Below are 17,146 nucleotides of genomic sequence, written 5' to 3'. Positions count from 1 at the left end.
TAATTATTAAGACATCAGCCAGTTTCTTTTGCATGTTCAGTGTAACATCTTTTTCCATGTCATTTTTGTAGCCCGTCATTTTTAAATCCACTTTCAAATTGGTCTGAATCATGTCAGGTAGACTTGTTCCTCTTCCATAGCATCTTTTAAACACAGTTTATCTGTGGAGACAGACACTCTTAAAATTAACTTCTGGGTCCATTGTTCAAAAATATCCTTCAATATGTCCAATGTTAAAATACTTTGCTTCATTCTGTATTAGTAAGTTGAATCGGAGTGTTCTTCTCCTTTAATTGTAATCTTTAGTTCCTTCTAGTTCCCTCTAGTGTCCAATTTTTAAAGTCTTATTTTTTTTAAAGAATTCAAAACAAAAGCATTTTCACACCGGAAGGATTCTTATAATTAATTCCAAAATCTTATTTCAAATGTATCTGTACCCTTAGTTCATTTGTAACTTTCTAAAATCAAAGATTTAATCACTCTTTTGCTGATTATTCCAGAATTAAAAAAAAAATCCTTAAACTTGTATTTAAAACTTATTTAGTTAAGAATTAAAGGAAACTCAGCCTGTGCTGTAAAACCTGTTGATCCAAAGGTTTCTAAAAGCTGAAAATCAGTTAACAAGCAATTTCCAAAAGTGATTAGACAAGGAACTATACGAACCCAGTGTCCTTTTGAAGACGCCGACCACAGTTTGAGCAAGATGGCTATTCCCTTGGTTCCCAGAGCTCTAAACCCACCGAAGACCACTGTCTTGCAGTCTCCTTGGGGGCAGCAACTATCTGGATGATCTCAAGTCCTCTCTTTGTCCAGAGAGGAATTATCGAAGAGCCAACTACTCCCCAACTCTTCATTGCACCACGATCGTCTGTTCCATTTTTCGCAGAGCCTTCCTCAGTTCACCATTTCTTCTCCAGAAGTCTGAAAAGAGATACGTTATCAAGGATACGAGACTGGGAACTTAAACTTGAAGAGTATACAATAATGGCAAAATTAACAGCATATAGTCACAATTGAAATCTAACCAAATTTCAGCAAGAATGGCTTCCATACATACTATATATTACACAGCAAGACAAATACAAGTATCTAGGGTATGGTTTTTAAGGGCTGACTAAAGAATTGAGATCAGAGACACAAAAAATTTTAAATGTCTATAAATATTGTGCAACAGGGTACGACAAGAGGGATATTAGAAACTAACATTTATAAAGTGTTTAGTTTTTTTTTTCCTTTTGTATTCTTAACAAATTGTGGAGATTTTGGAACTTAGTTCAGAGATTTAAATTTTTATATTGTTAAAATACTTTAATGTACTTAAATGTAATTTAATGGTTTTTATAGTTAATTTCTAATCAATATCCTGAGCACTAACTGTACAATCTTGTCAATTTCTTTATACACTTAGAGATACTATATCTCAGAGTCATTGCTATACAAGAGGGACGGTGAAGAAATATGATAGATAAATAAATAAATATTCCTTTACCAACTTTAACAATAGAAATTGTTTAAATAAATAAAATATAAATAAGGTATAAGCAACTAAGCCAGTTTATTCCCAGGCTCTGTTCTCAGTGTTGGTTTTACATTAGAGGGGCTGTAGTCAAGGAACATGGATAAATGAATTTCCTTATGCTCCAGTGCTTCAAACACCTGTTCCAAAACTTCAGTTAATACTTGCAGTCTTTATTCATGTTAAGAATAGATTTTATGGCTTTGATCTATCTTATTGGCTAGAATCAGTGACATCATCTAAAAGGGGAATGGGGAATAGGAAACTTTCAGGATTGGATGGCCAGAAACTCCCCCCCCCCCAATATTGCTAGTTCTTAATTTGAATTTTATTGTACAGACTTGGAAGAGGAATCAGGCAGGATATGTTTCCCAGGTGCAAAAACGATTCAGTTCTGTCATAGATGTACGCAAAAGGGGAAAGGTTAGAAAATGAAGCCCCCTACCTAGAGTTTTCTTAAATAAATTCTAAACGAATTTCTTATAATCTATTATGACCTTAAATTCACATGAAGTGAACACTCACATTTACCTACACATAACATTATGTAATATTGTAGAAACTGTTTCTTTGTGATCCTTTTTTTTTTGTGAACGAGTAGAGTGTGAAGAAAAACTAACATGATTAAAACTGGATTTGAGCACTTACTGGCTTCCTGTAGCTGTTAAGTAATAACAGTAACAGCTGTTGCTCTTCCCATTAGTGGAGAAAGCAAAGCCTTTTTTTTCTTTAAAGGATGTTTGCCTGTCAGGCTGAAGGACAAAGCTGCTCAGTGTCTGAAGGAACATGGGTCCCCAGGTAAGTAACAGCAACATATAATGCAACATTGGTATTCAGCATCAGGAGATTGCCAATGGGCATAATGGATATAATCTAGTAACTTCAAATAGGATAATTTATAATTGTAGTATAGTTGATGTTGTGTGAGAATGGCTCTAGTAGGTGTTAAAATGAAGCATTTGTGGGTAGCTACATTGTTCAAAAATATTAAACATGGCACTGTGTTTTTAAAATGGGGGGTCCCTTCTATGGCTTTAGAACTTCCTTTAATATGGAAATGTTTGCAGAAATCTATTCAAAGGAATAAGAGTAAACTAAATCACTCTAGTCCACCTAAATCTGAAACAAATCTGAGAAGAAACAGTTCAGTGCAAATAGAAGGAAAATCTCTATATACAGTAGAAGCAACTTAATATTTTTATTTATTACATTTCACTATATTATAAAATCAGTTGAGATTTTAAATTTATAATAATATAATATTTTTATTTTTATAATTCAATAATAAAAGACACATATTCTGTTGCCATCTAGAAGTGGTCTAGATTTTGGTAGTCTATATCTGGTAGCCTACTCCATAAGGCCATGGTTTATGTATGGATTTCAGAAGCTAGAAGATGGTGTGCTGCAGATATCAAATTCGCTGAGGTTGTCTAAATCAAATGCACAAATTGCCCCAGAATTGCATACAGTCCCTCAAAGTGTGGCCTCAATAATCTCCAGAAGTTATTAATCAATTGTACCTTCTTATGAGCACAAGAAGAAAATATTAATTATATACTCAGGAACAATGTTATGATTATTTTTAATTTTAATTCATTTTAAATATCACTGAATTGAAACAGCATTTAATTTTTGTACTGATTCCTCCAACCACTATTTCTGGTTTGCACCCCATTCCCTAGCCTGCTACACAAAAGCCAAGAATGGCCCTCAGCACAGAAAATATTGCACACTCTTTGCTGATGTACAAAGGATGCAGTATTTGTATAGGGATATAAAGTTAATATTTTTTTTTATTTTTCTAATAAACAGCTGCAAGGTCAAAAGAAGGTGACAGGTAAATAAGTTTGAATGCTGGAAACATGTGATTTCATTACAGTGGATCTGCCAGCTGGGTGAATATTTTCTAAAAAGGGCACAGAGCCCGAGTAGCTGTAACCCATCCCCTGCATATTAAACTTTGCTTGGAGAAAAGTCTCTAGAGCAGTGCTTCTCACCCTCAGCAACTTTAAGAAATGTGGCTTCAACATCCAGAAATCCCCAGCCAGAATTCTGGAAGTCGAAGCCCACATATCGTAAAGTTGCTGCGGTTGAGAAACACTGCTCTGGAGGTTTCTGAGGTAGCCCCACCACATGCATCGGAGAGTTCAGTTCCCAACCATTCCCAACTAAGTCAAAGCCTGTTCTGTTCTGGACAAGTCTTACTTTGTGGACTCACCAAGACAGACCTCCATCAACGATTAAATCCTTCCTTCTAGCAGTCTAAAGCTTTTCAAAGCTGAAGCTTCAGTTATATCTGGATTTCAAAAATGTTACTAATAACTTCATTTAGGCTGTCTATTTTTTTTATAAAGATAGTAAAGGTATTCCTGTCTAATGTATTTTTTTTCCTGTCAGGCAGAGGACATGGTGAAAGGGCAGGCCTTTCTTGTTCTGTGGGCATTTACAATTGTGTACTTGGTTTCATACACTGATGCGTTTTCTCATGGTGCCAGCCTTTCTGCATGTTCTGATATGAGACCCAAACATATCAGAGCTCACCTTCAGAATCCACAGAATAATTACATTACTATCCACACCAACACATCCTTTTCTCCAGGTGACAAGGTACCAGGTAAGAAATAGCACCTGATTACAGGATTCTCAAGAATAATTAGAGGGCTGTCAACAGCAGTTTAATGTAAGGCTGTCAACCAGGTGTTTGCAACATGCCAACAGTGTCTTTGGGCCACACATGACCACAGCCCATTTTTGCATCCCAATCTTTTTGCACTTTCAGACAGAATTATGTTCTTGTGAACAGGACTTCTAAGGGTGCCATTTTTGTGAATTTAGTAGTGGGAGTACCATGCATGGGGCACTTTTCAAAATAAAGCCTCAATATTTTTACCAAGAACTTATAAGTCACTGCCACTCACTATTTCCTACTTTTCTTATCAAAGGACTTCACCTTCTGCTGTGGAATTTATAGTATCTCAGCAAAGTGAAGCTCGCTATCAGAGCAACAAATATGGTTTCTGCTTAGAGAGCTAGGAGGGCGTAGAATAAGAAAGCAGAGAACTTCCATTTCAGGTATTGTCTCTTGCCTGTATTAACTAATTAAGTTTATTGCCCAAATCACCCAAATACAAAATTCCATAAATCAGTATCAATAAAAATATTATATGCTATCTTTTCACCAGGACCTCAAGACAGGTAATATGAATTTCCCTTCATTATAGTCCCACAAAAGCAACCCTGTGTGGAAGAATGGGCTGAGAGAAAATGACTTTTAAATTCACCCTAAATTTCTGTGGTTAAGGATAGGCTTGAACCTGGGTCTCCCCACTCCTAGTCCAACATCTTAATCATTATACTAGTCTGCATTATAATATATACATCATGCTGTTAGTTTTATTGAATAGCTAAACCTTTTGGATAAATAAAGTTTGGAAGCTGCCAGTGCATATGCATTCTTTGTTTATAAGTGATTATAATGTTCAGAAGAGAAACTGTGATTTAGATTATGTGCCAGAAGCCATAACTTTAGGCTTCAGAGCCAGTGGTTTTTTCAGCTTTCCTGATTTTGCTTAGCAGAGGAAAAGGCCTGGTTACTCAATTCCCTTCCATGTGCCCAGTGAATGTGGGGAACAAAAAGTGGGATTGTGCCTCCTGGACCCTTACCTATGGCACTACCATAACTTCTAGACTTTCCTTTTCACAAGAGGCAGTCATGAGAAGAGATTTCGCACATGCAGAGCTTATAGAGCATGTAACTATGAAGACCAAAACAAGGCAACTCTTTTTTAGGAATGATGGTTGTCCTGGCATGGGGAGTTGCTAAAAGTATTATACTGAAAAACTGGAACACAATCCAGATATTAAGCATTGCCTCTTGGAAATGTGCAATTTGTTCATTTTGGAAAAGACAGTACTTTCAACTGCTCACAGAATGAAGCAATATGCTCTTATTTGGTATAGATTTCATGATACTTTACACAATAGCATAGTATTTTCAGGTAATTTTTTAAAAACCTTTTTTATTTGGCACTAATATAGTACTATAAGGTATTTTTTGTAAACCAGTGATTTTTATGTGCTATATGCTATATGCTTGATGACCGACAGGAAGCTCTGGTGTGGGCTGGTCCATGAAGTCACAAAGAGTTGGAAGTGACTGAACGAATAAACAACAACATGCTATATGCTGTATGCTATATCTTATATCTTATATTATATACACACATACATACATACATACATACACACACATACACACACATACACACATACATACATAGACAAACTGTATATGTGTGTGTGTGTGTGTAGTTTAGTATTCGTATTTCTAAATTTTCTGTTTTTTAAAAATTTGGTTAGGTTGTTTTTTTTTCTCTTTTTCTTAGTTCAGTTTCTGTCGCAACCAATGGATCAACATTCGGTTGATCTGAAATGTGGACCGTGCATCTGTGGGAAAATGCTAGGAATAAAAAAAAAATCTACAGCAATTTAAATGTTTTTTGATCACGTCCTTTTTCTCTCCAGTCACAATCAGGAGTTCACGTGATTTTATGGGCTTCATGCTTCAAGCTCGCAGGGTCCTGAATGACCAAATTGCTGGCACTTTTGTATACATTCCTCCTGGGTCCAAACTGCTGACTTGTTTTGAAGATGGTGATACTGTTACCCATTCAGACAAATCACTTAAGAGAAACCTGTCTTTTGTGTGGAAAGCACCAGATCAGCCTATGGGAGACATCAGATTCTTGTACGTATTTTCTTGCTAAATATTAGTCATCTCCTCCTGAGGAAGTATTCTAATAATGCAATTGATGAGATCCAGATAACTGTTTTGGTGTGCAGGATTCATTAAGAAGAACATAGGTTTTGGATAAAGAAACTGAAATGTTTAAAACGTTATTTTACATTCTGGTTGTTTATTTACTTGAAAAAGATGATCTAGAAGAGAACTTATTCATGTCTGGAATGAGTTTCTAAGTAGCAGAATGTAGGATGTATGAATATATACCATAAGCCTGAAAGTTTTAACATTCTTACCAGGGCATGCATCACTAAAACAAATCATTTTACCTATTTTCTTGCATGATTAAATATACTAGTTGAAGGAAGTATCTACAGAAATTTAAGTGTTTCTGCATCACTGATGACTGATGACTGACACCACCTTTCCTAATTACTTGTTCCCCAGATATGTTGAACTTCTATAATTCCCAAGCAGCATGTCCTATAACAAAGTTCAACACATTTGGAAGGCATTAAGTTACAGATGTTTGCAGCATTAGCTGTGCTGTTGAAATGGTGGATGTTCAAATCAGTTAGTTGTACTTAATGCAGCTCAGATGAGTTTATCTTTATGTACTTTGCCTCAATTAAAAATTAACTGAAAATTAAGCTTTTGCAAGCCTTCTTGACTATGGATTGCAGATTTAACCAAAGTTTTATAAATGGAACTATTTGTTTGTAAAATATTAATTTTAAAAATGTTTTAAATTAAGACAGCATCAGCTCTCCTCCATATGTTTGATGAGTTTTGTTGTCATTTCCAAATTAAACTGTTCTATGGTATAGCCTAATATGTTAATGCCTTTTCCAGTTATGCTGCTTGCAGATTTTGAAGTATTCTGTTTGATTTACTACGTGATTCAATAATGGCAGAGAACAAATAAAGCCTTTCTTCCAATACTTTACAGTTTATCAGTTGTTCAGTCGTACTTTGTTTATTGGGCAAAGATTGAATCATCGACTGTTTCTCAACAAATACAGAATAGAACAATTACTGAAAATAAAGTTGTCTCCAGTACAATTAAATCAGCATTACTTTGGGAGCTTATTGATCTAAAAGGAACATTTATTGTAGGAAAAAGTAAGTTGTCTTCTGACACATACTATTTCTTGTAAGAAAGTCTATAAGTGTCCATTTTAGTTCTTAGTTATTTTATTTCTTAGTTCTCTTAACTATACAATAGGCGCATTTGCTACCAGCTTTCCATATTGGATTCTAAATTTATTGAGGTAGAAGTGGATTCTTATTTTCATGACCACAATGTCCAGGTTAACTAATTTCCAATTATTGCCTTAAGATTCAATTTACAGTCTAGTGTAAAGTGAATAGATTTTAACTGGGCAAGACAATTACTCTAAGATAGCTTTTGCTGTTTTTGTCTGTTGTGGACCTACAGTGATATCTTCATGTGGATAAAATTTTTGAGCCCTCAGTTGATCTTTCAACAGAAGTAGGGAAAGAAAAGAGCCAAATACTCTTTGTCCTCCTTTTCTTTGCATCTTTTTAAGTTTAGAACAACTTTTGCCTTTTGAGAGGCAGGGACAATTTTTAGGCAAAGCGGGAGAGCAGACCTGTCTTGAGCAAAAGAAGATATAACACTTAATAATAATCACAGTTATATCCATGTAAACTTTTCATGATGCATCTGACTGACATGTCAGAAATTGAATTATGGATTAGATATATCTTCATCTCATTTTATAAATCAGCTCTTCACACTGTATAATATAAATGACAATTGTTTAATATAGAAAAGATTTATGTAAAGTAAGCATGTTCTGTATTTTGAATAATGCTTATTTGTGTTCTAAGCAATTGTTTTTAAATGTTTTGTTTTGGTTTCCCACCCCACCAGGGAGTTCTATTCCTGATACCATAGTAACTCCATTTGCAACATTTACACCTACCACCAGCCTGATTCAAAGTGAAGCAACACTGGCTTTGGACTCAACTTACCAGGGAAAACAAGTCTCTGAGTCTGGCATCAATGGAAACTTTCTTCCTGAGTCCTCTGTAGACATGGTCACTTCATATGACATAATGCTCAGTAATGAAACAAACAAAGGTGGTGATTTCACTCTGGAATCATCCCTTCAGCTTCAGGATCTGAATTTCAGAGTGCAAGATTATTTCTCCAGTGCATACAATGGGTATTGTGAGAGCATTAAATGTTGTGTATATATAGTTCTTCTTATTGGGTCATAAGACTTGCCAAAGATGGTAAGTCCTAAGAGGTTGTGTTCCTCCCTCTTTTGCAAGTGTGTGTTCCATTTTACGTAGGTAATATTCTTCTTAGCCTGCAAACCACAATCTTACAGACATTTACTAGAAGCAAGTCTCATTGAATCACATGGTTAATGGTAATGATACATTTCCTGTAGTCATAAGCTTCTAAACTCTTGTGGCACTGGCCAAGTGTACTGCCAGTACTTCATAAATACCAAATGGCTGCCACCAATGTAAGTTTTTTAACTTGCCATAGTGGGAAAGGAGTTTAAATTTCCCAACCTGCTCCAGTTCATATCCAGAACAGAATGTCTCAGACTTATTCTAGTACAGAAGTTAGGAACTTAGACCTCATAACTCTTAGTAGCAGTGTAAATGCTGAGGTTCCTGGAAATTGAAGATAAGTATCATCTAGAAGGCCACACCCTTCTCTTTAATAACACAAACAAGAGTGTTCACTATGCCGTTAACATAATATACTGTAAAGGTTTGAACTCATTGCTGAATCAGTATAAACAACTACTAATCTAGGAGCAATGTCCTTAGATGAGTCCTTAGAAAAAGTTTCTTTCTAAATGTTGGGAATACTGTAAATTATATTTATAAAGATGTGTGACTGAGGTGTGAAGGTCTCACTCACTCACTGGTTCACAAGATGTTAAAACTGTGACTGAGAACTGGAAGTTGGCACCTATCAGATATCCCGATTACTTGAGAACTACGTACATCTGTTCTTAAAATGATAGAGATTCATCATTTCACAGGAGCAGCATTTCAGCAGAGTGAGAGCAAAAATGCAACACAGAAGGCATAGCTGAGCTGTGGGAGCTTTCTTCCTACCCATTTTCTATTTGTAAAATGAATAATATAAAAAAATATATAGTGACAGCCAGCAATGTGCTTACAGAATTCAAACTGAATGTACTAATATTACAAGTAATTAATTGGAACTTCCTCTTCAACCTTTTAGGACAGAAACTACTTCACGTATTCCCATATCTCTGTTTTGTCTGACATGTAAGGAAACCATGCAGGTAAGCCTTTGCGGTAGGAGGGTAAGCTAGAACATGATGTCTTTTAGGAAAGATCTATGGTTGCACCTCTATAATAGCATCATAAACTCTTTTCATGCTAGAAGTCCAATCTAGTAAAGTGCATTTTTAGAATTCTGTTCTAAATGTGCTATTATTCCTACTTCTGTTAAGTAAAAATCCCAAAACTGCATAACTAAAGTCTGATTGTTTGCTGCCAGAGTTCAGTGGTTCGGTTCAGTTCAGTTCAGTGGTTTTGCCTGTAACTCACATGCCACCCACTTCTGCTGTAGAGTTTCCAGAGATTTGCAGTGATTTAAAATTTAATAAGGACAAATACAATAATCCATCAGAGAGTTAAAACTACAGAGATAAACTAAAACATCTACAATTACTTTATAATCTCTTATCAACATGTATTCAAATGACTTACCTGCTGTTTTACTACTGCTTCTTAATCATTACTGACTCTGATGAGAAAAAAGCATCTATTTTAATACTGAGCCCACTGAACACAATAATTTATATCCTGATCAAATTAGTATTTAATTTTATAGTAGGTATGAAGTAGGACAGAACATGGTATTTCCAGTGTATAAAAAACAAATGAACGTATAAGAATCTTGGATCCACCCTTTTACTTTCTCCCTGTGCTGGAGAAAACTGGTCTCTATGTTCCAAAGACTGATTGATTGATTGACCGATTGATTGTGTCTTTATATCACTGGACTCCAGAGTGACTGATGGTTTAGATAATAACTCCCAGCAGTTTATATGCTCAATAGGTCCTTTTCTGAAACATGTGAACAATGGAGTGGTCAGACATTTGCACTATGTGGAATGTTTGTTTATCTTTGACCACCCCCCCCCCAAAAAAACCTCTTTTAAGGGACCTTGAAAACTTGTACAGAAAATCAACTAAAACAACTAATCAACTAGGCATTGTTTTTAGCCTAGGTGTCACATATACTGGACAGTGTGTGTCAAACCCAGAAAATATTACTCAGATAATCTCTTCATAAACCCAGGTAATCTAAAACTGATGTGTAAAATATGTTGCAGCCTAGTTAACCTTAATGTTTGCCTGATTCTTTCTCTCTGTTCCCCCTCCCCCTCCCACAAAAACATCTTCAAAAGCGAGACTATGCAAAGAGTATTAGAAAGAAAAAAGAATATGGTGATTGATCATAATCTTTATGTGATCTCATAAGAAATTATTTGCAGAATTTGGAGAAGGTATCTAAAACAGACCTGAAATATTCTTGATGTCAGGCCTTGCAAGGAAGATTGACTAGTAAATGGCTGTATAAAGGCATTAATGTGGCTTTTATTAGTTAATATTAAAGGTTGATAAATTATCTGCATTTGCATCGGTTCAACCTGCTCAGTACAGGAATCAAATTTAAAACATCTCCAAAAGATGGCTGTCCAATCTCTGCCTGAATAGAGCTGATGATGGGGAACCCACCATATCCCTCAATAACTAATTCAACTGTATCTTGAAAGCATTCAGCCATCGGTCTGACTTCCTGTAGTCTAAGATCACTATTTCACATCCTGCATTCTGGAATGTTGTGGAAAGCTTTTGGCCACCTTTTGAATGGCACCCCTTCAGGTACTTGAAAAATATTATCTTATCCATTCCTTGGTAATTTTTTTTCAAAACGAAACCTATTTGTTGCCTCAGTCTCTATTCATAAGACTTAGTTTCCCATCCCCTGATTATTTTTGTGTCCCTTATTTGCATGTCTTCCAGTTTCCCTAGATTTTTGTAGTCTACATGTGGTAGCCTATTCCATTGGGCCATGATTTATATATGGACTTCAGGAGATGGAAGATGGCATGCTGCAGATATCGAATTGGCTGAGGTTGTCTAAATCAGAAATGTAAAAGTTGAGGGCCCAGAATTGCATACAGTCCCCCAAAGTGTGGCCTTAATAATCTCCAGATGTTATTACACAATTGTACCTTCTAATATAAGCATAAAAAGAAAATATTAATTAGACATTCAAGAACAATGATAAGATTACTTTTAATTTTAATTCATTTTAAATATCACTGAATTGAAACACCATTTAATTTTTGTCTGAACCCCCCAACCACTATTTTTGGTGTGCACCCCATTCCCCAGCTTGCTACTCAAAAGCCAAGAATGGCCCTCAGCACAGAAAATATTGCACACTCTTTGTTGACGTACAAAGGTGCTGGAAACATGTGATTTCATTACAATGGCTCTGCCGGCTGGGTGAACATTTTCTAAATGGGGCACAGAGCCCGAGTAGCTGCAACCCATCCCCTGCATATTAAACTTTGCTTGGAGAAAAGTCTCTAGAGCAATGCTTCTCACCCTCAGCAACTTTTAAGAAATGTGGCTTCAACATCCAGAAATCCCCAGCCAGAATTCTGGAAGTCGAAGCCCACATATCGTAAAGTTGCTGCGGTTGAGAAACACTGCTCTGGAGGTTTCTGAGGTAGCCCCACCACATGCATCGGAGAGTTCAGTTCCCAACCATTCCCAACTAAGTCAAAGCCTGTTCTGTTCTGGACAAGTCTTACTTTGTGGACTCACCAAGACAGACCTCCATCAACGATTAAATCCTCCCTTCTAGCAGTCTAAAGCTTTTCAAAGCTGAAGCTTCAGTTATATCTGGATTTCAAAAATGTTACTAATAACTTCATTTAGGCTGTCTATTTTTTTTATAAAGATAGTAAAGGTATTCCTGTCTAATGTATTTTTTTTCCTGTCAGGCAGAGGACACGATGAAAGGGCAGGCCTTTCTTGTTCTGTGGGCATTTACAATTGTGTACTTGGTTTCATACACTGATGCGTTTTCTCATGGTGCCAGCCTTTCTGCGTGTTCTGATATGAGACCCAAACATATCAGAGCTCACCTTCAGAATCCACAGAATAATTACATTACTATCCACGCCAACACATCCTTGTTGTTAAATGCAGTTTCCTTTGCTTTCCATACTTATGGAAGGCCTCAGGGATACTTCCATATTCAGGGAAGGCCTCGTTCGGAAGAGGGAAGCAGGGCAGCCAAGGGACTTGCAGAATGACAGAGAGGACATAAAATCTCAGCATTTTGCTGAAATAGAATAGGATGCTACTCTGTATAAAACTATATTTTACAGGATATAGTGAGATGACTAGAGGCTCTAATGAATATTCAGTCTCTGGTCTCATCAGAGTCTTCAGCCTACTTGAACAATGCTAATATGCTAATAATTATCTTCTGGAGATCATAATGAGATCTTTTCTTTCTATTAACAGCTTTAACCTATGAAGCTCAATTAAGGCCACTGTTAGATCTCAATTAAAGTAAGCAATTTTATCCAATAGGCATTTAATGTTTTTTGCTTTCAAGGAGACTTTTGTGACACCTACTCCAGATGTAACCAAGTCTGCATCTCCCATTACAACTTCACCATTGGTCCAGTTTTGGGACTCTCAAGTGCTTTCAGACCTGGAAAGAATGCCAGAGTATTTGGACAGAGGAGAGGATACAGATGTCTACCAAAGTTTATCAGCAGTTTCAAGACAGATAGCAAATAAACAACTAATAACACAGAAAGTTCCAGTAAATTTTCTGCCCCAGGCTGAACTTTCAACATCTGGGCAGCAGACATACAATCAGAAGGGGGTTCCTGGGAACACAATCCTAAAGGTAACAAGGAGAAAACCCCAAGCTGCTGTTTCTGGAGTAGGAAAAGAAAAGTCACACAAAGAGTCACAACTTGTAGCAGCTCAACTTGGTGTTCTCCTTGGATGCTCTGCTGTCCTTGGCATGGTGCTAGCTGTTGGCTTCCGCTGCATCCATTCCCAGTATTGTCATAAGCGGACTGAAGTATCTTTTAGTGAGCCAGACAACAATGTCATTGCACTCCAAGATAGTGGAGAGATGATGCACTTCAGGAAGATACGAGAAAACAGCTTTGTCTTGGTACAGGCAGAGTATAACTGGATCAGCCCTTCAAGTAGTGTAAAAAAAGCTGTTATCTAAAGAGCCAGTTCACTGTGGTATCTACCAGCTCATTGTGGTGTCACTGTCATTGTTCCTTTATAGGTGAACTGTGTTTCATCTGTGAGCTTATGGTAAATATGGATAAGAGAAATCCGACCAACTGTATATATTCATTTAAATGAATATAATCAAAATATGCATGCTTTGGTTATATTACAGCTGACTCTTAACTATTTGATAGATGTTATAAAATGGAGATGTTCTTAGTTTCAGATGTCACAAAAATATGATTAGATATTGTTGTTCAAAGTATCGCAACTAATACTGCATACTTTCTCATTAAAATTATTTTCACAGGCATTATTGTTTTGTTGGTGCATTTGGTTACGATCAGTAACAGGAACTGCCATTAAGAATTGCCTCTTATTCAGTCTCTGCAAAAAAAGTTTTTAAAGTTTTTCTTCTAGATATTCTTTTTTCAAACAAACTGAAGCCTTCATCCCTCTTCTCACTTAGTGCCTTTGGTTTGATGTGTGTGATATTTCTCAGATCAGTCAAATTTTGCCACTTGAACTAACTTTCCATTTCAGAAAAACAATGGAGAGCAACACTTGCCTTTTAGAAAATTGATTCCTGGCATACAACACACAATCTGCCTTTATTATGAATTGATCTCCAGGAATGAAACAAAGATACAGTAAATGCCACCTTTTGGGAGTGGAACATGGCTCCTCATCAGGTGTAAATGGAAAGAAAGCTTCTCCTGGCCATTTACACCTTGATAAGTTGGCATGTTAAATGCTCACAGATGGCATTTGCTTTGTTTCCTACTCCAGATCAATTTGATACAGCTATTGGAAAATAAGTTTATTGAAGAACAAGAAGGCTTTGGTCATCTCAGGAAGTCCCAACTTGGAGGGTGTCTGACCCAAAAGTCTTTCTGATTCCAGCCGTGCCATCTGAAAGGAAGCCCATTCAGTGGCACTGGCTCTGCCTGATAGCAGATGAAAGTTGGAATGGTGACCTGTAAAATTTGAATAAGCACCGTATACTAGCAACAGTCTTTGTATGGAGCCAGTGAAATAACCTACACTCAAGAGTGAGGTATAAGCAGAATAACCTCCAAATATGAGGAATATGAGAAAGTAAGATAAAAATCAAAACAGCTCAGTGAGGAAGGACTAGGCACATACAGTGAATGGTGGTCGAATTTTGGAGGCAAGGGAGAAATAATGAGGGAAAGGGAAAATGGAATGCAGTAACCTGGAGTGAGCTTTGCTGTTTGCCTAGTAGGCAGGCATCCAAATAGGACATTTGGCAGCACTTTGTTGCAGGTATGATTTCTTAACTATAATCTGTTATTTTGCCCAACTGTAATCTGTTACTTTGCCCAATTTAATAGTTCCATATTAAGATGAGATCATGGAATCGCAGATCATAATGCACTATGTTAATATCTTGTAACCCCTAAAAGTTCCAGCTTTTTGACCCAAAATAACCTACTCAAAATATTGGTGAGATCATCTGTTGGTTCGGGGTAAGGTATCATTAGTATGCAGATAATATCCAGTTATATACCTCCATCCCAGGCCACCTGAATGATGCCATGGAGTCTTGTCTCAGTGTCTGGAAGCTGTGGGGGTCTGGATGGGGAACAGCAGGTTTCAGCTCAACCCTAGTAAGACTGAGTGGCTTTGGGTTTTAGGAGCCTCTGATTCTGGGAACCTTCCATCTCTTGTTCTTTATGGTGTTGCACTGCCCCAGACAAACCCTTTGTGTAATCTGGGGATCCTTCAGGACTCATGGCTCCTGCTTGAAGAGCAGGTGGTAGTAGTGGCCAGGTGGGACTTTGCATAGCTTCATGTTGTGTGCCAGTTGCACCTGTTCCTGGACCAGGAGGCCCTGCTCACAGTCACTCGTGCCATAGTTACCTCACAATTGGGTTACTGCAATGTGCTCTATATGGGGCTGCCCTTGAAGAGTATTTGGAAGCTTCAGCTGGTGCAAAACACAGCAGCACAGGCAGTTACAGGTGCCAGTCATTCATCACATGTGACACCTCTGCTCTGCAAGCTACATTGGCTACCAGTATGCTTCTGGGTACAATTCAAGGTGCTGGTGGTTACCTTTAAAACCCTTCATAGCTTGGGGCTGGGCTACCTACTGGACCATCTCTCCCCAGTGGTGTCTACCTGTCCTGTTAGATCTGGTAGGAGAGCCATGCTCTAGGTCCTGTCAGCGAGAGCGTGCCATTGGTGTGGCCCAGAAAGAGAGCCTTTTCTGCCATGGTACCCGCCCTCTGGAACATCATTCCCCCAGAGATTAGACTTACCCCAACCCTGCTAGTCTTTTGCAAGGCATTAAAAACCTCTGGTTTTGCCATCAAGCTGGGGGGCCTGATAGGATGGATCAGTCCACTTCTTGGTAGTGATTATACTGAAGGTGTGATGTCCTAAGTGTTTTTGGCTGCTATTTTAAGTTGTGTTGTTTCTGATTGTTTTTCTTTTTATCCTCTTTTTACTCTGGTTTAAGTGTTAGTTGCCCAGAGTCATGTACATGAGATAAGTGACCATAAAAATAAAATAATGTCACAAAATTATTTAAAATATTTTTAAAAATCAAGTAAAATTATATGCAATATTTTAAATTTAGTCTAATTGACATGTTCTTCTTAGGGCAAGTTATTTGTTTATAGAATTGCATCTTACCCAAGTCACTTTCAATGGCCCAAGTATAAGTTTTGGTACAGCACAGCATTTCACTTAAAAGTGGAACAAAACAAGTACACCAAGTATATTTGATTAGAAATGTATAGAGCATTAACTTTTATCAGAAGCAATGCTTTACTATAAAATAATTCAGGCTATCATTGAATAGTTCCTAGAATTGTGTTTTACAAGTTTACAGAAACAGCGCAGCAAAATGAATTTTCTTATATCCGTTGTGTGAACTGATTTGGATTGGCTACTGATTCACATGTAAGTAAGGAATCTATTTAGCATAGGTTTTATTAAATAAACACTCTCTTCACCTCACAATAGTTGCTTAATTTTAAAGGCTGCATATATTCAATACATTGTTAATGTGATTGCTAATTAACTGAGAAAATAGGTCAACAAACTGGTAAATATTTAAACAACTATCAGCTTTCATTTAAAAAGTTTGTTCTGATGGCTTAGCAGTTTATGAATAAATTACAAAATCTTATGTCCTCTTGCACTATTTCTTTATCTGCGTTTAACAGGAATTGCTATAGCCTACAGTCCTTTTTTCTTTTAAAAACATTTGTTCCTTGCTTCAGTAGAGAAGATGAAACCTCTTTATTAAGAGTAGAAAAATAAAATAGGCCAGTTTTGCCTCTGGTTTCTTCCTATTTCTTACTAAATAGCCACAATGAACAATTCTTGGCACTTACAGCACCATTCAGTGACAATGGAGTTTAGAAAACAGGGTAAAATGGCAGTCATAGTTTGGTCTAGTTTTTGCTCAGTTAACATGACCATTCACCTGTCAACTTAATGTCTGAGGTTAGAAATCCAAAACCAAGAGAGTTATCTTTTAGCTTTTTGCAAAATGTAAATCCAGCCACTACCTTGTTCTCTAGTTTATAGACAATCAG

General features: G+C 36.9%; 1 protein-coding gene across 1 annotated transcript; it reads left to right on the top strand.

Annotated features, from left to right (window-relative positions):
* The first annotated feature begins 2,850 nt into the window (after positions 1–2,850).
* On the top strand, positions 2,851–13,635 carry REELD1 (reeler domain containing 1). Its single transcript, XM_063309651.1, has 6 exons — positions 2,851–4,133; positions 6,044–6,266; positions 7,210–7,382; positions 8,158–8,434; positions 9,511–9,562; positions 12,931–13,635. The coding sequence occupies exons 1-6, from the start codon at positions 3,896–3,898 to the stop codon at positions 13,564–13,566; spliced, it is 1,599 nt and encodes a 532-aa protein (XP_063165721.1). The 5' UTR covers positions 2,851–3,895; the 3' UTR covers positions 13,567–13,635.
* The last annotated feature ends 3,511 nt before the right edge of the window (positions 13,636–17,146 follow it).

This window comes from Candoia aspera, chromosome 8, assembly GCF_035149785.1.
Source record: "Candoia aspera isolate rCanAsp1 chromosome 8, rCanAsp1.hap2, whole genome shotgun sequence".
In the NCBI taxonomy this organism is placed as follows: Eukaryota; Metazoa; Chordata; class Lepidosauria; order Squamata; family Boidae; genus Candoia; species Candoia aspera.
The sequence above is the reverse complement of the archived record's forward strand: the minus strand, read 5'-3'. Positions and strand labels throughout refer to the sequence as shown.

What these genes read in the sequence shown, in the direction of transcription:
- REELD1 (XM_063309651.1), top strand. Translation starts at nt 3,896, where the DNA reads ATGTATTTTTTTTCCTGTCAGGCAGAGGACATGGTGAAAGGGCAGGCC. An exon ending in TTCAGAGTGCAAGATTATTT is followed by an intron (nt 8,435 to 9,510) that starts CTCCAGTGCATA and finishes GACAGAAACTAC; the next exon opens with TTCACGTATTCCCATATCTC. An exon ending in CATGTAAGGAAACCATGCAG is followed by an intron (nt 9,563 to 12,930) that starts GTAAGCCTTTGC and finishes TTTGCTTTCAAG; the next exon opens with GAGACTTTTGTGACACCTAC.